The sequence below is a fragment of the Xenopus laevis genome, chromosome 2S (assembly GCF_017654675.1).
Source record: "Xenopus laevis strain J_2021 chromosome 2S, Xenopus_laevis_v10.1, whole genome shotgun sequence".
In the NCBI taxonomy this organism is placed as follows: Eukaryota; Metazoa; Chordata; class Amphibia; order Anura; family Pipidae; genus Xenopus; species Xenopus laevis.
This window is the reverse complement of record NC_054374.1, coordinates 105,847,778-105,870,272: the sequence shown is the minus strand read 5'-3', so window position 1 is coordinate 105,870,272 and position 22,495 is coordinate 105,847,778. Positions and strand designations below refer to the sequence as shown.

General features: G+C 37.7%; 1 protein-coding gene across 6 annotated transcripts in view; it reads right to left on the bottom strand.

The window, feature by feature from the left end:
- Positions 1–1,609: 1,609 nt before the first annotated feature.
- Positions 1,610–22,495, bottom strand: part of LOC108709733 (cohesin subunit SA-2) — a 51,907-nt gene continuing 31,021 nt past the window's right edge. For 5 of the 6 annotated variants that reach the window (XM_018249824.2, XM_018249826.2, XM_018249825.1 and 2 more), the window contains 14 exons: positions 21,247–21,450; positions 20,770–20,843; positions 19,921–20,008; positions 19,638–19,718; positions 18,907–18,999; positions 17,162–17,306; positions 15,502–15,647; positions 15,113–15,214; positions 13,594–13,739; positions 9,733–9,858; positions 6,962–7,149; positions 3,587–3,692; positions 2,578–2,668; positions 1,610–2,352 (listed from right to left, as the gene is read on the bottom strand). In XM_018249824.2, the coding sequence (XP_018105313.1) occupies positions 2,311–2,352; positions 2,578–2,668; positions 3,587–3,692; positions 6,962–7,149; positions 9,733–9,858; positions 13,594–13,739; positions 15,113–15,214; positions 15,502–15,647; positions 17,162–17,306; positions 18,907–18,999; positions 19,638–19,718; positions 19,921–20,008; positions 20,770–20,843; positions 21,247–21,450 (1,632 nt within the window). In that variant the 3' untranslated portion in view covers positions 1,610–2,310. Of the gene's footprint in view, positions 2,353–2,577; positions 2,669–3,586; positions 3,693–6,961; positions 7,150–7,569; positions 7,646–9,732; positions 9,859–13,593; positions 13,740–15,112; positions 15,215–15,501; positions 15,648–17,161; positions 17,307–18,906; positions 19,000–19,637; positions 19,719–19,920; positions 20,009–20,769; positions 20,844–21,246; positions 21,451–22,495 lie in introns of those variants that run through there. The other variant, XM_041584234.1, reaches the window with a different exon arrangement.

Genomic DNA, 22,495 nt, shown 5'->3' with positions numbered 1-22,495 from the left:
TTATTTCTAGTTTGCAGGTGGAGCTCAACTGCAATCATAGAGCTACAGTAAAACTGAAATTTATAACAAAATTAGGTTTATTTTCCTGTTTTTTGTTTTGTGTAAGAAACAATGGTGCACTAAAAATATAAAAAATGTACATTTGAAGTATTCAAAAATTTTTAAATTGTGGGAATAAGAACAAATTACAAGACAACTGCAGCAGCAGCAAGGATACCTGTTTTTGTATATGTTTAATAATTTATCGCTAAAATAATTATTTATTCATTTTGCGGTGTGATTTCCAGTAATGTTACCATACTATGGCTGTAGTTGTGTTCCTATTGTTTAATGTCATGTTTTCAAGGCACCACTGCTTGAAGATGTTTCCATTAGAGCAGTGTTGGTATTTCATGATATGATTAATCATAAGATCCCTGACTACTTATCCTTGTATCTTCATGAAGATCTTTGGGGTATATTTATCAAAGAGTGAAGTTAGAGATCGCCACAGTCGTCTACAGTGAAATACCGCCTCTCTCCATTCATTTCTATTTTTAAAGGCGTTTTTATGAAAGGGTGATAGTGAAAGTTCACCATTTGACAAATATGCCTTTAAAAATCCCATAGAAACAAATGGAGAGTGGCAGAATTTCACTCTGCAGACTGTGGAGATCTCTAACTTCACTCTTTGATTCTCATTTGTATCCTTACTGAGTAGTGAAACAGGATGATCTTAATAGACCAGGGATCTGTCTTCGCTATAATGAAATCCTCAAGCAACAGAAGACCCAGGGTAACACGTGGTAGGATGTAGTATTAACATTTTCGATTTTGATGCCCTTCCACAATTCCTGTCAATGTTGGAAATTCCTCAGGATAAAGCTTTACATGTTTCTGGCAATGTCAGTATGGTCATAAAAATGTAATCATTACCACTGAAATTTACTTCAATAGAAGTTAAATTCCTCAATAAAAATTACTGATTTTCTTCCCACAAAATAAATTAAGGGGCAAATTTACTTATGGTCGAATATCGAGGGTTAATTAACCCTCAATATTCGACTGCCGAATGTAAATCCTTCGACTTCGAATATCAAAGTCAAAGGATTTACCGCAAATAGTTTGATTGTACGATCGTTCGATTCAAAGGATTTTCATCCATCGATCAAACGATTTTTCTTCGACCTAAAAATTGTTAGCAAGCCTATGGGGACCTTCCCCATAGGCTAACATTGAGGTTCGGTAGGTTTCACTTGCCGAAGTAGGGGGTCGAAGTTTTTTTAAAGAGACAGTACTTCGACTATCGAATGGTCGAATAGTCGAACGATTTTTACTTTGAATCGTTCGATTCGAAGTTGTAGTCGAAGTAGCCAATTCGATGGTCGAAGTAGCCAAAAAAAACATTCGAAATTCTAAGTTTTTTTTATTCTATTCCTTCACTCGAACTAAGTAAATGGGCCCCTAAATTTACATAAGTAAACTTCAGCCTTTAACAGCATTGGGGATAATGAAGTCATTGTATTATGACTCCTACAGTATATATATAATTTTTATGTCAAAGTAAACTTCTTGATTATTTATAGTTTGCAGATGGAGCTCAACTGCAATCATAGAGCAACAACTGAAATGCATAACAAAATTAGGTTTATTTTCCTGTGTTTTGTAAGGAACAATGGTGCATTAAAAAATATAAAAATGTACATTTGATGTAGCACAAACTATTCATAAGCTGTTGAATCACACAGTTAACTCAAAAATAGAACATAAAGTCAACATTAGCTTATAAAATGGTGGGATGCATTTTAGATATATACAGGTATAATACAGTTGGAAAGCAGTTGTCAGATGATGCAACTTGTATGACTTACAGTCAGATGCTGTGCAAATGGGACAGTGCTACCCAGAGACAAAGTACATCAACTAATACTGCTTTCATGACTGCAAACTTTGCCAACACAACAGGGCAGTGCAGCCCAGATACAGGAGTTACAGCCGTACAATTGAATTTCCATTGCAATTAGTTGGATACTAGGAAACAGCAATGCAGCACAAGAACAGACTGCTCCATAACAATTGGCGTAGGTCTGGTAATGTCTACAGCTTCCGTAACTTAGTCTTATACTTTTTAAATACAGAATTGCCCCAGCTGAAAGGTTTTTCTTTTCTTTTTTTTATTCCAATGGAATAAAATGGAATGAACTAAAGGTCACTTTGTTGCTCATACGGACAAGGAATGCAATTGGACTACATTCTGTATTTAGATCAGGGCTATTTTTGTTAAGGGTGAGGTTATCAGAAGGACTGAGTGCCGGAGATCAACAAGAATTTCTATCCAGTGGAATCTTGACTCTCCGTATGCAGAATAATCTCCTAGGATTGAAAAAAATATTAAGCAAATGCAAATGATGATGAAATGATGAAAGAGATTAAAAAATCTACCCCCCCAAAAAAACTATTTGGTAAATGACACACTGGGAGATTTGTCATCAATTATGTAGGGTTATTTTTATCTGTCCTTGACACACTATAGGTAAATGCATTTCCCATAGAATTGTTCCAGTTTAGTCTTGCTTGGGTAAGTCAAGTCATCTTTACCTTGGTCACTAAAACCTCATCTACTTCAACATCTTCATTTCCTTCATCAGCATCTCCATGACTAGATAATCGTTTCACAGAAGGCTGAAGGCTATGAAAGAAACAACTGGTATGAAAGAGAGAACTGTGAACAACTGATTCTACACACATGACCTCTCGTGAAAATGAAAATTTAATATAAGCTTCAACATACTGAAATTATACGTTTTCTTAATAGAATCAATTAAAAATTCTGTACTGTTTCTGAAATAATAATAAGTTTATCTTCACTATTGGGTTTCATTGACAGTTAGATCCAATATACTGTATCCTATAGGGGGGCTCCTTTTGCCTAGAAGATGAATTAGAGTTCACTCTATTAAAATCACCAGACATCATGTCTCTCTACATGCAGGGTCGGAATAGGGGGCCCGGGGCCAACTGGTGCTGCTGTTCCAGGGCCCCCCACCAGATCCCTGCCCTCAGCCGTGAGTTTGACACATGCATTTTTGCCATGTGCGCGCGTTTTTTACGTGTATACACAGTTTTTTTACGCTAGTCTTTTTTTTTTTGCCGATGATCCAGGGAGCGCCTCAGATGTCTGTCTACATGTAGGATTTGTGCAAAAGGCAGTTATTTTAATAGTTTGTGTTTATACTGGAATCAGTTATTTGAATGAGCTCGAATTCATCTGCTAGGAAAGGAAGCCGCCCCCCTATAAGATATATTGGATCTAACTGTCAATGAATATCTGACACCCAACTGCTGCAAGAAGACAGAATGTTTAATTTATTGTATTTAGAAAGTTTCTTATTTCAGTGTGATAAAGCTTATATTAAATTTGCATTTTCATGATAGTTCCCCTTTAAATAGTAGATCAGTATGAAACCATGACATTCCTACATGGCTATGCATTTGGCCTTTTGCTTTCCTCTTTCCTCCTCCTCATTTTCTCATAAAGAAAAGCATGTGACTTTTAGTGATTATATAATATGGTTGTAAAATCTATGTGGACTATTGTTCCATGTACCTGTACAATGATATACCATCATCTAACTTGTCTCCATGCATCAAGTGTCTTTTCCTCCTCTGCACAGGATAATACATCTTCAGTGCTTCTGGCATGCCTCTCCGTCCTGGAATAAGTTAGCAGCAGTAAATATTCCAGCACTACCAATAAACCCAACCCCTGCCAAAGTCATTCCTAAACAGGGTCTCGGAACATAGTTATGTTTATTTCTATGTAATGTTTGCCTCAAAAAGGCATCTTGGCACCTTGCTTTGCTACCATACTCATCTCCATTCCTTTTTGCTTTAAAATTGCTATCCCCTGCACCCTGCTTATTAAGTATACAGTTGTGTTCAGAATAATAGCAGTGTGTTTAAAATAGTGAATAAAGCTCAAAATCCTTATAATAGCACGCAAATGCATTGGGAGCACTGCACATTCTATTCCAGAAAAATCAAATTTGCGAAGAAAAGGGAATATTAAGGCTGTTCCAAAAAATAGCAGTTTCTGCAGTCTTCTTTACAAACTCAAACATTCACTGTATAAACTGAACAATGGTTCAAGATGTTGCTTTCATTTTAATCACAGAACTAATATTTAGTTGTATAACGAGTGTTTCTGAGAACTGCTGCACATCTGTGTTACATGGAGTCGACCAACTTCTGGCACCTGTTACATTCCACAATGCTGCATTTCTTGCTTTTGCCTCAGAAACAGCATTTTTGATGTCACCCCACAAGTTTTCTATTGGCTTAAGGCCTGGAGATTAGGCTGGCCAATACATAACGTCAATCTTGTTGGTCGGGAACCAAGATGTTGCTCATTTACTGGTGTGTTTGAGGTTGTCGTCTCATTGAAACACCCATTTTAATGGCATTTCCTCTTCAGCATAAGGCAACATGACTTCTTCAAGTATTTTGATGTATTGAACTGGTATGTGATAAATAGACTCAACACCATAGTATGAGAAACATCTCCATATTATGATGCTTGTGTCACCATGTTTCATTGTCTTCACAGTGTCTTGTGGCTTGAATTCAGTGTTTGGGGGTCTGACAAACTGTCTGTGGCCCCTAGACCCAAAAAGAACAATCTTGCTTTCATCAGTCCACAAAATGTTGTGCCATTTCTCTTTAGGCCAGTCAGTGTGTTCTTTGGCAAATTGGAACCTCTTCAACACAATGGGATTTGCCGATAGCTTGGCTTCACATAGGAGTCTTCTAATTGTAACAGTACTCACAGGTAACCTTACACCTTCTTTGATCTTCCTGGAGCTGATCATTGGCTGAATCTTTGCCATTTTGGCTATCTTTCTAAGCACTCGAATGGTAGTTTTCCCATTTTCTTCCACATCTTTCAGGTTTTGGTTGCCATTTTAAATTATATGAGATAATTTTAGCAGCCTATCATTTTCTACACTTCTTTATATATTTTCCCTTCCCCAATCAACATTTTAATCAAAGTACGCTGTTCTTCTGAGCAATGTCTGGAACAGCCCATTTTACTCAGATTTTCAGAGAGAAATGAATTATAACCAGCATGCACAACATTATGTGCTTTCCTTTTCTATATAAGGGCTGTAATCGACACCTGTTTTTTCACAGAATGAATGACCTCACTAATTGAACTCCACACTGCTATTATTTTGAACAAGCCTCCATTAATGATTCAATTACACAGAATCAGCAGCATGTCATGACTGTTGGGTCTGTTGGCTCTACTAAACCTACTAGTAAATTATTTGCCATGCAGAAATGTAATTTCTACCAAAAGCAGTGATTGATCAGGTAAGTAATGTTGGACTGCTATTATTCTGAACACAACTGTATGTGCCATTGATCCAGTTAGGCCACACATAGGAGGTAAGTAAGATATCCATGTGTGCAGCCCTTTCTTGTCTGGCATGATAGCAAGCTGGAAGCCAGAAATATTGTGGCCCAATCCACCCACAAGTCCTGACAGTACATGCAAAAGGTTACAAACAATTCCTGGGAAAACATGGAATACCAAGGTAGCAACATTGTGCTCTTCACACTAGGATCAGTTTTTATGACCTGGGGTGCAGTTTAAGTTTAGAGAAACCTCCACATTGATTGCAGTAATGAAAGTGAAATGATAGCAAGAGGGGTTGCAGAATGAAACAATCAGGCAGTTGATATTAGCAAGAAGAGAAACCTTTCTAGCCGTGTTCTCAATGAGCTGAACAGTTTCTTCTTGGCAGTATGAGCGAGTGTGAGGCCGTGTTTACTAACCCGCTCTCCTTCTGCCCCTCTCAATAAGGACATTGTATTCTGCTCCTTCAGTGAGATTCCCAAGAATGCCAGATCCCATCTAAATGCTCTGTCACTTTGTATATATTTGCTTTGTTTTGCCTCTTCTCTTTATCTCCTTTAAAGGGCGTATTATCTGTGCCAGGGTCTGGCTTCTGCTTTGCAAAATATAACAGTTGCCAGAACATAAGCTATGTGCCGAGCAGAAACTGGAAAGGAAGAACTAAGCAGCACAGCATTTGTGACTAAAAAACACCTATAAAGCTGAGATTTCTCACTGGGCACAACAAGAGTACAGCACATATGTTCCTCGATGCAAGTGCACATCCCGGCTCATAAATGATGGAGCTGTAGTAAGCAAGTTATTTAAATTTGCAGCTACGTGTCTGTATTATAGTGTCTGTTTCAGGGGCATTTCATATTACTTCCCCTTAAGTCTGTTGGGCGTAAATACAGAACTAATTTGTGAAGAATTCTTTTAAAGGAACAATAACACCAAAAAATTAAAGTGTCCTAAAGTAATGAAAATATAAGGTACTCTTGCAATGCACTGGTAAAACTGATGTGTTTGCTTCAGAAACTCAAATATTGTTTATATAAACAAGTTGCTGTGTAGCCATGGGGGCAGCTATTCAAAGCTGAAAAAGGAGAAAAGGCACAGGATACACAGCAAATAACAGTTAAGCTCTGTAGTATACAATGGGATTCTTCAAAACGTATCTGTTATCTACTCTGTGTCCTGTGCTTGAATGGCTGCCTCTATGGCTACACAACAGCTTGTTTATATAAACTAAAGTTTCTTTCTAAAGCAAACACACCAATGCAGGACACCAGTGCCTTATATTGTCTTTCCTTTAAAACGCTTTCATACTTTGGTTTTACTGTTCCTTTAAACACTTATATACAGGTATAAGACTGGGGTCTTCCCATAGTATTACAGTATATCTTTAGCTGGGATATGTGCCTCCCTCTAGCTGCAATGCTTTCCTTAATGCACTCTCAACCGACCCTCACTGAATTTGGCATGTTTGCTCTAGCACTACTACTTTACTACATTATCCTCCTCAGTGTATCTGAAAGAGCAGAGGCTTCTGTTGACAGTATTATTACTTAAAGTGAAATGTACCAGAAAATGGTTTCCTCTTGGTAGGGCTGGATGTTGTTTTAAAGTCTCTAGAATAGTAGCTGCTTGTGAAAGAGCTCTCCTCATCTAGATTATCTAACAGAGAATGGGTATAGAAAACCAGTGGGTTCCATTCTACTCCTTCACGTAGTAGCATTTGCTCATTAGCAATCCTCTGTAGATAGCCATACCTATAAATAAAAACAGTCTACCATAAGCCTCAATATAAGTAGTACTGGTCAGTTTCATTCCTCTTGTTATAACCCCCACAAGACGACACACGTAAAACAGCTAAAACAAAAAAAAGCTATAAATTCCACATGAAAACAATCACTAAAAAAAAAGAAATTAAGCAGTGAGGCTTGCAGCTTATGTGCTCACTAATAGCCATTGTTAAACTACAATTCCCAGCACTCCTCAGCTCTCAGGGAATGGTATGAGTTGTGGTTTCCCAGCAGCATGGCTGCAGGTTAGACCTGGCAGCTCTATATGTAGGAACACAAGTATGCAAGCACTGAGCCTCATCCCTTTATGACATGCTGAATCTACAAAAGCCAAGCATTTTCTTTCTAGCACATCAACATCAGTGTCACCATCAGCAGCGGACTCACTGTGTGGGCTGAATGATGACTTTGAACCTATAGTATGAAGAAGAATTCAGGACCTGGGCTGGCCCAATCTGCATCCCTGTATTGAACATGAAGGTTTGTCATCACTCAGCTGCAGTGAAATTTAAGTATATTAAACAAAGAATAACATTTGCCTTTCACAAGAAGCACTATTTATAAGATGTACTCATTTGTCAATGCATTATTTCACTTACCATTTCTGTTTATACTAGATACTGGGATAAAGAAGCGTCATGCAATAGGGAGTAGATGAAAGTGTCTATGAATAGTGTTGGGCCATCACATTGGTGGGGAATCCTAATCTAAAATAGCTATTAAATGGTTTAAATATCTAGACTGAAGCATAACATGATTCATATTTAGTTGTTCAGTTGATCAAAATGATATGATTTATATTACTATAATACACAAAAGCCATGAATATCTTGTAAATTATATCCTTATAAACGGTGAGTAGTGATGTCATCAGTTATAAACGGTGAGTAGTGATGTAATTTCTGTCACATGACTCACTAAAATTTGTGTATTATAATTAATAAAGTACCCCCAGTTGTAAAATATGAGGATATTATAAGTTACCTCGGAGTTCCATGACCTGTATAAAAACACTCGGCCTTCGGCCTCGTGTTTTTATATGGTCATGAAACTCCTCGGTAACTTATAATATCCTTATATTTTACAAGAGGGGGTACTTTATTCACTATATAATACACAAAAGCCATGAATATCCTGTAAATTATATCCTTATCAACGGCTCTTATTGATGTCATCACCAGTTATAAACGGAGCTTAGTGATGTAATTTTTGTCATGTGACTCACTAAAACTTGTGTATTATAAGAAATAAAGTACCCCTTGCTGAAAAATATGAGGATATTAGAAGTAACCTCGTCCTATGACCTTCGGCCTTGTGCTTTTATATAGTCATGGAACTCCTCGGTGACTTATAATATCCTTATATTTTATAATAAGGGGTACTTTATTCACTATATTATTATTATTATTATATGATTGACTTTAAACATGTCTCATGGCAGGCCCTTGTTTATCTCAGATTTATTAAAAAGAATTCTGAGACGTATCCCTCATATTGTCTATCTATTAGTGTCAGAAATTCTTATGCCTATTATGAATATAAGGTTTAGATTTTCTCCTGTATGATGTCTGAGATATCTAAGCATGATGTTAATAAAAAGAGCTAGATTAGATACCCATACAAATACAAGCATTGCTGGGTGTATACTATATGGCCAAGGTTCTCTGGTATGGCATTTTTTTCTATAAAGTTTGCGATGGACGCACTGTACAAGTATTCGTTAATAAAGGCTGGTGTCAAAGCTAGTAATTAAAAGTCACACAGTCAGTTTTCAATGAGTTGGTGTACCAGCAGAGGAGCACACAAACTCTAAATATTAGCTCCATCACGTAGGAGAGATTGTGAAATTAAGCCTTTTGACCTATTTGCATTCTTCAGAATGAGGTAAATCAATGAGACAGTAGTTTTAATTGACCGGATTGCAAGAAATAACATTGACATTAAGTATGTGCCCCCCCCCCAATCCTCAACCACACCTGATATGCAAATTAAATACCCACAACATGCTAATTTTTTGGTTTTGTGCATATAACCCAGTAAAAGACAATGAAATATTCAGCTTGGTATGTCTGGAATACAGGAGGGTTCAATGGAGTTCTGTTTGCTGCAGCACCTAATTAGCCAACTCCTACTACCCAACCTTTAATAGGTGGTTCACCTTTAAGTTAACTTTTAGTATGATACAGAATGTCCTATTACTACCAACTTTGCAATGTGTCTTCATTGTTTATTCCCTATAGTTCTTCCTCTTCTACCTCTTACCAGCTTTCAAAGCCCTCCTCCTATACTTATTGCAATCTCTTATTCAAACCAATGCCTGGTTGCTAGGGAAAATAAATCACTAGCAACCAGACAGCTGCTGAAATAACAAAACTGTAGAGCTGCTAAACTGAAATATAACTGAAAAAACATAAAAAATAAAAAAACTAAGACTGATTGCAACCTTGTGCGTAGATTCATGTAGATTCATTCATAGCTTTTTAATATTGTATTATTACACGAAATCACTGAGTCGTGGGTTCCCTCATCAGTAAAAAAAAGGCACCTTACACAAGTCTCTTGTCAGGTTTCAGAAGTTTTCCAGAAAATTCACTAATAGGGATCAAGAATGCAAGATTTGGTGGTGGGAAATTATCTTCTAATGCTGGCTCACGGAAAGCAAACTCAATTCCTTGTCTGGTGAAGAAGGAGAACAACAAAACAAAGTTAAAGGGGACCTGTCACCTTTAGAAATAAGTCCAAATCATATTTATGATGGTATGTCAAGCAAAATAAACTTCACTTACACATTTAAATGATTTACATTTTTAGAATTGGAATTCATAATCACAACAAACAGGAAGGTGCCATTTTGTGGACATTGTTGTTAAGGCAATCCTTGCATCATGCCAAAATCTTGTTAAAGTGCCAGATTGGGGAACCCGATGCCTATACCCATGCACTGGTTACACTATTAGATGGTGAGGAGGCAGTGGGGAGTGTGCGGAGTACTGTGACACCTAGGAAGTGCACATGGAAAGTGAAAGTAAATGCCTGCCCTGCCTTTATGCCTAAAGAGATTGTCTTCTAAGCAGGCCTATAGGCATAGAGGAGGGGGGATATATGATTGACAGCTGAGACTTTTAATTGACTTGAAAACAGGTATGGCCTATTTAATATAAAAATAATTTGGGTTTTGTGTTTTGTTATACAGCTTTTTATGTCAAGGTGATGAGTCCCCTTTTATTATAAGGAAAAAAAACCTATTCAAGTGACGTCTTCTGCAGATAAAATGGACTTTAGTATATTTGTTCTTGTTAATAGAAGCTTAACGTATCATCACATTAACATCAAATTAAGACCATGTTTAATTCAGTGTGTCTACTCCTGTAAGTTCAAGGAAAGTTCAAAACAAATGCCTGTGTGTAAGAGCCCTTAAGCACCCATGACATGGTAATTAAATACACCTGGCAGTTTATTTGCCCAACTCCCATCTCTCCCATGCTGATAGAATCTTGCTCCTGTCAGCACAGACAGGCCCCTCTAGTATATAACTTATAAACTGCTTCTCGTGACTGTCAAAGCCCTTCATTCCTCTGCTTCTTATTGCATCTCTTTCTTGTGTCGCCATATGTTTGTGCTAACATATAGGGGGGAATTCACAAAAGTGTCGGTAAAAAAAGTAACCCAGAAGTGGCGGTCGACAAATTTGTAAAATGTCGTATGAACGGCAAATTCACAAAGGCAGATGTTACCATCTCTGAATGTCTCGTAAGTCTGACAATTTTCTAAAATGTCGTATATCTTTTCATCGTACAAACGACATTTACCAAGACTTTTTAAACGACAATTTGTCTGACATTTTCATTTTGGAGAGCCTAAAGTGTCTGAAAAATTGTCGGTAAAAAAAACGAGTTTACGAGTAATTCATAAAAATGGCGGGAAAAGTGGCGCCGAAAAAACCACGCCCACTTTTAACGACACTAATTCAAAAGTGTCACACATGTCGGAAAATTGGCGGAGAAATGCTCTGTGAATTTGTCGGCTGTTGCTACGAAACTTTCTACGACATTTTAAAGACATTTTTTCGTTCCCGACACTTTTGTGAATTCCCCCCATAGTGTGGTTGCTACTATATAATGCTATTAGGTAATAAAACACTGGGGAAACAAAAAAGCAAGGTCACTGTTTTCTATTGCTCTTATATTTATTGCTTGGTTTCATTTAAAGCAACAGTAACGCCAAAAATTTAAAGTGCTTTAAAGGAATCACAATAAAATGTACTTTTGCCTTCCACTGTTAAAACTGGTGTGTTTGCTTCATAAAACTACTATAATTTATATAAACAAACTGGTGTGTAGCCATAGGGCAGCCATTCAAGCACAGAGCACACAGTAGATAACTGATAAGTATTGAAGAATCCCATTGTATACTACAGAGCTTATCTGTTATCTTCTGTGTATCCTGTGCCTTTTCTCCTTTTTCTTTTTTTAACAATTCTTTTTATTTGGCATCTCGTTATTCAAATTGCATTACATACAGGTAATAAGAAAATTTCTTGTTTGCGAGATTATTACATTTCCATTAAACTTTACATAATAGCCATAACAAAGTGGTGTTTTACTAACGACCATTGTTCCCAGAGGGCAATGTTGAATGAAAACATAAAGTAATACAATCAAAAATAAAAGAAGGAATTCTCTGTATACCTCTTGTACTATTAACAAAGCGTTGGATATAATGCATGTCTGAAATGACAAAGTTTTCCCTGATGCGTTTTCCCCACTACTTTTTAGGGGTGAGCTTTTCTCCTTTTTCGCCTTGAAACTATAGTAGAGTTCTGAAGCAAACACACCAGATTTACCAGTGCAGCACACCATTACATATTTTCATTTCTTTAAAGCACTTTCATTTTTTGGTGTTCCTCTAATTACAGTGGGCAAATATGCACCTGAACAGTAACGCCTGGCAACCTTTTAAATGTTTTCCCTCAGCAAAATGAAAAAAAGCTAATCATTAACTGAGTATTTAGTACTGAATGTTACTGAAATGTTATAAAATTGGGCATTTTACTTTAAAAGTATGTGTAGGTGTGGCAAAAATTGATGGGTATGGCTAAAGAAAACTTGAATATCATCATCAAGCACCACTGGGGAGACCTGCTCACTCTTCTTGTCACATTGTGCACCATAGTCTATTATGACTGCAGTAAGTGTTACACCTTTAAAAAACCTTTTCCTTTTACCCAGTTCGTTCATATCCGTTCAAACCTGCTTCTCCCTCTAAACAGACAATTATCTTGTATTATATAAATTACATATTTATTTATATCATAATGATGTTTCAGAATATATAATTGCTAATAATATTTGTCTATATAATTACTTAGCATCATGTTTTAACTAATTAAAGATGGAGAGGATAATGACAGCATTTAATCTTTGAATATAGACTCAAGGAGTGTCTTGCGGAATATGGAAATGGATCAAGCTGGTCATACATGTGCCAGTAAAATTGAATGAAACTACATTTTGCACCATGTATGGTGCACTGCAGGGCCAGACTGATATCCATGTACTTTGTACTCCATTCAGAAATTGGGCAGGTAAGTACATTTGCTCTGCTGATGCACTATGTTAGCCAGTGCATGATGCCTTGGCAGATAAGGAAGTTAAAGGGACAGAAACCCCAAAAACTAAAAGTGTATAAAAGTAAAATGTGATGTAGTGTAGACCTTCATTGATATAAGTTGTGTATTTGCTTTTTTCCAGCTTGAATGGCTACCCTCATGGCTACACAGCAGCTTGTTTATGTAGACTATAGTTGAATTTCTGAAGCAAACAGGTCAGTTTTACCAGTGCAGGGTAACAGTTATATATTATATATTAATTATTTTAAAACACTTTTGCTTTTCCTTTAAGAGGTGCTGCAACGTTGTACAAAATATTAGAAAATTAGGAGGCTGGCCATACCATGACCTGCCTGAAATGGTACATGCTCAGCTTTTATATGGCTGCCTTAAAATATTCCCACTAGGGTTGTCACCTCACCCCTTTAAAATCAAACACTTATGAAATCCACAGTCTGCATGGCTAATTAGCAATTCATTTAGATGCATGCAGCAGAGTGAACTGATTTATGTGTAGCTATGCAGCATGCATCTAAATGAATTGCTTATTAGACATGAAGGCTGTGGATTCCATAAGTGTTCAGTTTTAAAGGGATATGGTGATATGGATGCCCACACTAATTCTCTGTGTAAGATGTGACAAGGACTACAGCAGGACAAACATATGTGTGTAAATCAAGGATATCTTACTATAAGAGAGATATTATAAGTGGTTTAACCACAGCTATTGGGCCAGGGGTTGCACTGTTTGTGCTGGTCTCGTGGCACATCTACGCTAGGAAGAAAAAAGCCAGGCCACATACTTGTGTATCATAACAACAGATTCTCTGCATTTCACATGGTCCATGCCGAAGGTTAGAGAAAAGCGCCGGGCCATCTCCTTTATGTTAAAGAATGAAGGGGAGGACAGAGTGGCACTGCCATGTACTTCTCTGTGCTTCTGGAACAGCTGCAAATACATCAGAAAATCAAAAGAAAGAAAGCAAAAGCTGTAATTGGCCGTGACTTTCTAATGAACAAGGACACTCAGTTTCCTTTCCTCTCCAGCTGTCTGTGTAAATGATCCTCCCTCCTTGTTTTTACAGGGGTGCTATTAGCATAAGTGATGTACTAGAAACTCTATTCCTTCCTCCACACCAAAGAACGTGGCTTGTCCGGACTCATGTTTTTAATTATATGGGTGGCTCAGTGAGGAAAAAGGCAATTCCAGACAGTTCAGGATCTATAAGTAAAATAGTTTTTGATTATCTTTTACAGATTACACTTGACCCCTTAGGTGCCGGACAGGTTTGAGTGTTCTTGAGACACTAAGTGGGTCAAAGAAAATTCTGATTAGTCTATGAAGTGCATCCCTTACTTATCCATCAGAGGAAGATAAATGTGAAAATTCTGTTTTTATAAAAGTGAATGTGAAAGTCTTTGGGCTACAGTTCCAACTCTACAACTGCACCTAAAATAAAGATGCTATGAAGCTCTGGAATTTTTATACTTCTAAGGGTATTAGTATGTAAATGTCCCTCTGATATAGTAAGAATATATTACAAAGAAAAATCTAATCTTAAATTATAGTCAGGTGTACAGAAAGGGGAGCCGTATTTCTTCAAGCTATAGTACTAGGACCAAGGATAAATGTGAGTTCTAGGACTTTTAGCTCTGCAATATGCAAAAGGCTGCTGGATGCCTTTCTTTTGTCCACTTAATTCTAGGGTGATGGCACATGAGGAGATTTGATATCCATGGTTAAAGGAGAATGAAAGCTCCAATCCAAAGAAGGTGCCAAATGTTAGGGCATTCACCAAGGATTGTAATGACTCGATACCCTATGCCAGTGCCTTAGGTACTTGCGAGAGAGTGTTCCTCTTCCTCACTAGTTCTTCATATGCATATGCACAGTAGAGTTAAAAGCTTTACTTTAACAAAAAAATCCACCTTTTTCACTATTTGGTAAATTCGTTGGCCTCTGAAACTTGTAGAAAGCAGAAGGGAGGAAAAGGATTGCTTGCTCACAAGTAACCTGGGCCAGTGCAGTTTTCTGCTAACAGGAACATTTGCACAGGGTATCAGGTAAGTCATTAAAATCCTTGGGAGGTGCCCTAACATTTGGCACCCCCCCTGGATTGGAGCTATCGTTCTCCTTTAAATCTTCCCTACCTCAGGCAAAAAATAACCAGAAAAAGACCATCCATACTGTAACATTAAGATTGCCACCCATTAAACCTATCACTTGTGGTGTCCTGGCAGGAAATACCTCCCTTATATGGAACATCTACATAGTTCACAAAACATTTTTTTTTTTTTTTATTGCGGAGAGTAGCTTCTTACCTGTTCCAAACAAAGGATCAGAGTTTTTGTGCTCTCTATTTTGTCATTCTGCCTTGTTCGACTTAAGGTTTCCTTAATTATGTCTCCAAAGTCATTATAGGCCTACAATTGTCAATAAACAAAGACATGTAATGCATTATACCTGGCAACTGTCTATAATCACAGGGGTTAGCGGAGTTCTGTTTCATCGGCATATAGAGTGCCATAGATTATGTGCCTGCACTGCTACACTGTTAGATCATCATTTGAGACTAAGTAAGAATATACTCAATATAAATATTCTCAGATGTAAGAGGCTGCAGATACACTGAACTAGAAGTTCTCCAAAGAGATACTGAAAATATCTGCTTACCCCATACACTTTATGTGGGACCTGCTGTGACCTGTACCTTTATATACTGCTTGTAAATCTCTGAAGCTGCAGCCATTTCCACAATATTGTTAGCTATAAGTTTGCAGTACGCAGCCAGTAGATTCTGCCTCTTGTGCAAACCTTCCGAGATCACTGCTTTGTCTTTTTCTGATCCACCTACACCTAAAGAACACATATATAAAGAAATGTGTCAAACCCAGACTGTTTCTATGTGCAACTTTGTTGTATTGCACAAGCTTACTCAGGTTAATGACAGATTCCTACCTGTATTTAAATAGATATGTTTGCAAGGATTTGAATTGAGAAGCTTACATTCACACTCACAGTAAATATCAACCCATTAATAGGAAAGTCCTTTATGTGTTCATCAGTGTAAACGTGCTTCTCAACGCGCTGCAAACCCCGTGCCGGAGTGCAAAAATTCCCATATAAGAAAGATAATAGCCGGAGAGCATGTAATTCTTCAGTTAAAAAGTCATCTCTTTATTCGCAGACATTTGCTGCATAAGTGCAGTAAATGTCTGCGAATAAAGAGATGACTTTTTAACTGAAGAATTACATGCTCTCCGGCTACTATCTTTCTTATTCACACTCACAGTCTTTTGCATTTAAACTTGTAATTCAGTAGCATTTGTGTGCACATAAAAAATTCCAAAAAGCTCAGTTGGCGCATGTCTGCATTCAGACACAAATAAAGGCTAGCAGGTAGCCTCACAAGTAAGCATTCAGGCATGCCTGTGTGAATGTATATAAACCTGCAATCACATAGGCATTTTACAGGCGTTATATAAGTGCTCTCAAAAATGCACATCTTCACACATGCCACAGTCACACATAGCAACTTTGTAACTCATAGATGCCTTCATCCAGGCTCATACTGTATGTCCTCAACTTACCTTACATGGCAATATGGATGATCATTATTGTATTGAGGATATAGGATATACATATGAAACAACATTTTTTAATTTTTTAATTCCCTTTCTTTTTTGTGTATGTAGAGTTTTTGTATCTGTGTTTTGAAAATCTATCAGGTATCCACATAATAGGATGACAGAGGCCCCAAGTTAACTGTTCATTTTTTCTTTTCTGTAAAAACGCTTTTAAGCATCACAGCAAAAGGTTTTCAATGTAGCAGAAGTGCAGTGCTACACCTTTGTTAAAAACAATACTACCACAGTATCACTGAGATAACCCCAGACTTCTGAAGAAGTGGCGTGAGGCCACGAAACGCGTTAAGCGTGGGGCTATGTTCACTTGTTTGCTCAACATGATTTTATGATTATTCTCAATAAATTTGGACTTTTTATATGACCCCAAATGCTGCCTGGTGCTCCATGATTTGGCTGCTTAGTGGATAAGCCCAGACTTACAACTATAGCAAGACTAGCTCCCCACCTTTAAACAAGAGCACTGACTTGGAAAGAAGATTTTCCACTATTATTGTCATTATCATTATAATGTTTATAAAGGCATAACATTAAAATGATAAGAATGTAATATTCAGTAGTATGTAGCAACTAATATGATTAACCAATACATTTGTTTTTTCTCTCTTTTAAATTAATGTGCCCCTGTAAATTACAGCATACAGTATCGAATAAATGAGTATATAGAACAATGAAGTATTGCTGGACACCCATGTATGTGGCACAATATCATAGATAAATCAATACCTTTGTGTTTTTCTTCATCGCTTTGAAAGACATGATGGTGGACAAATGAAAACAGCTCTGACTGCAGTGCAGAATCCATACAGCAGTATATTCCATTTCTGTAGTGACTTAGCAAGAGAAGTACGTCACACAATGACATGAATGCCTGCAAAGAAACACAGAGCAGGTACCACATCTCTTTCTGATACAACATGAAAAAACACTAAACACAGGCATCAGACATGACAAAATATCCCTTTCCCTCTACAGTCTGACCATTAAAGAAACAATTCAAGAGAGCAACCTTGCAGTGGACATTTGTTTTTAAAATGATGTCACTTGCCTTGAAATATTTTTATTTTTTCTCCCAATTTCATGTAAATTTGTATAAAATTAACCTTAGATTACAACCAGTATAGAGAGTCCTCCTCCAAACAAAAGCACAAGTGGGTCAAGAAACTGATATCTCTCGGATTCACCAGTGCTCCCTTGAGGATACCCTGTAACTAGACACTGTCACTGGAAACAAATGAAACAAGCCATAGTTGTACAAATACAATATACTTCTGCTTATGAAATGTATGAGTGTAACAGGAAGCGCAAAAATAATCAAACAGTTGCGGCCTGTACATGAAGAGGGACACCAACAGTGACAAGAGCATCAGAAGTGACATGGAAATCAACACTGTGTCAAGGGAAAAAAACTTACTATGTGGATTGAGTGGCTACTCACAAGACATCATATGGACTAACAGGCGCATCGTCCATTTTCTTTCTGGCACTGGTCAGTAGATCATCTCAGTCCTCTTAGGTATTGCATCAGTCAGGTAATGAAAAAACAATATATAGTGTAAAACTGTTTATTTTGGTTAATAACCGTAAAAGAAATATACTCACAAATTTCTCATTTTGACATGGAATATCATGGCATGTAGTTAGAATTTTTGTAATATGGACTTTTTGATATGCCATGTCCAAATAAGGAATTTGTGAGTTTATAAGCCAAAATAAGCAGTAGTAGTCTGTATATAATTTTCTTATTATCTGGTTTACATATTGCCTGAGAAGACTGAGAGAGCAGGGGGCAGATTTACTAAAGGACGAAGTGGCTAATGCCATCAACTTTTCGCCAGAAATCACATCCGCTGGGACATTGCCAATTCATTAACAGGCGTCAATTCACTAGCAAAAGAGACTATCACTAGCATTCATTTGCACTCTATCGCCAGGTTCTGGCGAATTGTTGTTACTCCGCAAATTCAGTAAAGTGAGGATTTTACTGAAACTTATTGTTCCTCTTTTGCCAGATTTGACTTCGCCACCTCAAACCAGGTGAAGTGCTGTCACTTAAAACATATCCTGTCTGCCGAAAAAGGAATTAAAGTTCAAAAAATGCTGGCGAATTTTTTTTTAGTAAATCTGCCCCCAGGTCTGGAACCAGGGGTAGGCCAGCGAAGCACATGCCTTGTGAACTTTTCCTGGGGAAGGACAAAAGTGTAGGGAATTGTGCAACCAGACAGAAACAAATGAGAGCAAGCAGTGAACTGCGGGGGGGGGGGCATGTGAATCAAAAGATGGCATTGGCTGCAGTTGGTGGTGAAAGAGGCAATTCAATTTTTTTGTACTATGTACTGCCAAAGACATTCTTTTGTGAGAGCTGCAGCAATCAGGTTTTATTTGTACCAGTGCCAGTACACTTCTGCTTATATTTAATATATTCAAAATAACAAGGCAATGCATTCATACATGTGATACTAAACACTCACCTGCTCCTGCACAGATCTATCTTGGTGATTTAGATAATGTTTGCAGAGCTGCCAAAAAGTTGCCACATGTTCCCTAAAAAGAACAGGCTCCTCCTATAGAGAAAGAAATCATATGAAGGCAATTGATATAACTAGCACCATCCAGAAAAAATACCACAATTTGCCCCCATTTTAAAAAAGGAACATAAATGATTTTTTGGAATCCATTAGTAAGTTATTATTGGTAATGTTATAAAATGCCAAACTTTGCCCAGATCTAGTAACACAAAACAACCAATCACATGCTTGTTTTCAAACCCCTGGACAGTAAATGCCTCCTGGTGATTTGTTGCTGTCGGTTACTAGGCCAGTGGCAAGCTTTGCAGATTTTATTACATTACCCAATTGTGTATGGCATGCTGTATGTGTGTGCTGTCTCTGGTTTCAGGCAGCTGCAAGTGTTCTTCAGATTAAAATCAGGATCATCGTCCTCTTGTTCTTAGTAAGTTAGAGAAGTTTCTATCTTATATTTAAGCTAGTTATGTTTTATCCAGGATACCACAGCTCAGCAGACGTGAATCAAGTAAAGCAGCCTTCACCATTCCAGCACTTGCATAACCATCATTCTCAGCAGTCTCCAAAGAGAAACACCAACACTACCACATGGACTTGTTGATTAGAAACCTGTGAAAAATACAATTTCTGCCAGCCCACGTGGCTACAACAAACACGACACATTGCAGGTAACATACCTTGGAAATTGTCTCTTCCATTACAGCCACCACATTCCAGAGAAGGGCATAATACATGCACTGGAAAGCCGGCACTAGCAGCTGTTCATGAATTCGGAGTGAAGACAGTGAGTTAGCAATGGGAACTTTATCAAGTCATTTCAATGTACAGCTAAGAATCACAGATATGAGCTTCAGTGAGAAGAGTACAGCAAGAAAAAAATAGTGTAGTATAGTGTATAATTGAAGAAGTCCACTACGATCCATTGCAAAGAAACATATATATGGAACTAAGTAATCTTACCTGAACAGAAAAACAGCAGTTTTCTACATCATACAGCAATAGCTGTGATGTTTTCTCATACAGATTCCATTCCGTGGGGTCATGGGCACTATGGTTTAAATACAAGTAGCAGAATATGAATAGCATAAATAACAGCACATTATTGCTAAGAACTTAGTTATTGCATTGCAACATAATAGCCAATCTTAAAAATTACTTCTATCAAGATCAGCCGTGTGTTCAAATGTCTTCCTGGCTTCTCGGTGATCTAGAGATTAGTGCACAAACCATATCTGATGCTATGTAGTTTGCCAAAATAGCAATAGGACCAGTGAATCAACATTGGACTATATGTATAATAAAGAAAAATGCAATCTTAAGCAACTTTCCAATACATATTAATAAATATGATGTAGATGGCTTGTAATTGGAATTGATTTTGGTTTGTGGCTACATCCCAGTCCTCAAGTGACATTAGGAAAGCAGTTAAAAGTACAAATGTATCTGCAATGCAGCTGCACCTATTTGATGATAGCTTTGCATAGGGCTGCCATCACTAGGTGTCTCTAATTTAACCGCATTTTAGTTCTGCATGGTACCATTATGTAGAAACATAGGAATTCTCAATTTTTTCCCACAACTCAGTAACAAACATGCAATGCTTTTAGTCTGGAAAAGCTATCGTAATTGTATACTATAAGATAGCCATTCATTGTCAGCGGTTTACAAGGTAAGACCTTCAGATACAAGAGTATCTGCTTATTCCTTCCATCTATTACTACAAAGCAAAATCTTCAGTACATTTTATCTGCCCTGTCACAACATGAAGGCTGTGTATCAGAACTAAAAGCACAAGCTGTGATAGCTCACTTCTGAAAAGCTGCCAGCTTTCGTAAAACGCAGGACATCTGGTGTGCACCTTGTGAACTCAGAGGCTCTTCTCCCTGAATATGAAAAAAGGATTAATGATAGACTACAAAGACATCACAGCTGTGAACTACCACAAAAACAATGCAACACTGTGGCACTAATAGTAAAATCAGCCACCCGGCACTCCTCTCCCAAATCAGGAATTCTGGATGGCAGCTTGGTGGTGAATGATAGAAATAAAACATGGGGAAGCTATGCATGCTGCACATTCCTTCCATTATGAAGCTGTATCCTGTGGCTAAATTTGGAAATCTAAAGACATATCTAACATAATGAATAAATCTTCCCAAAAGACACTAGCATTACAGTGTGCTCTCTGTGTAGTGACACATTCTCATAGTGGACAGTGCAGTGACTGTTGAAGTGTATGACATCAAGAATAGCATGTGAACATTGACTTCTGAGGAAAGCACTCACCTCCTGTAACAGATCATGCAGCATCTGGCTGAACGTGTCCACAAGTTGCTTTATCAGCTGTCTCCTAGCAAGGCTGACACTGACGTGGCTTTCTAGGTCCTCTTCACCCAGACCGATGTAGGCTTTAGAACAGGCTTCTAGCACCTCAGGGTCTGAGTGGGTCAATGCTACATGTTTCAGCTCATTTAGCAAAGCCTCCAAGTCCTGCAAAACCCTCTCATGTTAGATACTATATACTGAAGAAGAGGGAAAGACAACCTCTTTCTCTCACACATAGGGCTTAGTACTAATCTCTAGAAAGCCTCGAGGGGATTCATAAATGTATAAAAGTAAACTAAATTTGGAGTAAGACATATTGGGCAAGATTCAATACCACTGCCTAGGAACACAGTTTAAAATGTCTGTGTGTAACAGCCCTAAAATAAAATCATTGCTGCCACACAAAGTCTGTGAAGTCAGTGAAGAAGCTGAAGGCCATATATACGTTTTGGTTGTGAGCCTCCAACTGGACAGCCGCATATCAGCAGAACCATTAAGGCTGTTATGGTCATTTTAGACAAACAGATAGCTTTTTGTTCACACAGGATGGGCATGTATGGTGCGTTGGTGGGTTGTGGCCAATGCTGCGATCCTGGTGGATTAAGAATTCTTGGCCAAGACAAAGAAAATCCATTTGTTAGGCAAAAGCAAAGGAAAGTTGAAATTCTGTTGCTACTTTTTCACTTTCTGCTATTATTTGGCCAGTCACCCCAAAAAAATTGTCAGCTGGGCCAGACCCATTTCAGAACTCTACAGTGCAAACAAGGTCTCCCAGTCATATAGATCTCATGATAGCTGCAAATGTCAATGACAATGTACTAAAGAAACACTTGAACCATTTCTACCCTTGTAGGATAGGAGTGAAAATGCAATTAGCACAAAGGGTGTTCTTAAATATCCAGAACATACTCATTTTCACCAGAGGCAACTGCAGTCTTTGAGAGGGAGAGTAGCCCTAATGCTGAGTAAACATGAGATCTTCAGAACACAAGCTTTTCAGATGTCAAGTATGCAGTTGTCTAGGTTTATCTTACTTTTGTATTTATTTGTTATTAAAGAGTACATAATACACTGCTACTGGCATATTCTCCATTCTGCTCAAAGAAGAACATAGTGACAAATCAGTGTTTTGCTGATTAATAGGTAACCTTGTCCCTAAGCCATGTTGCTGCCTTTAGTTCATACAAGCCTGAAATGAGCGATATGATCT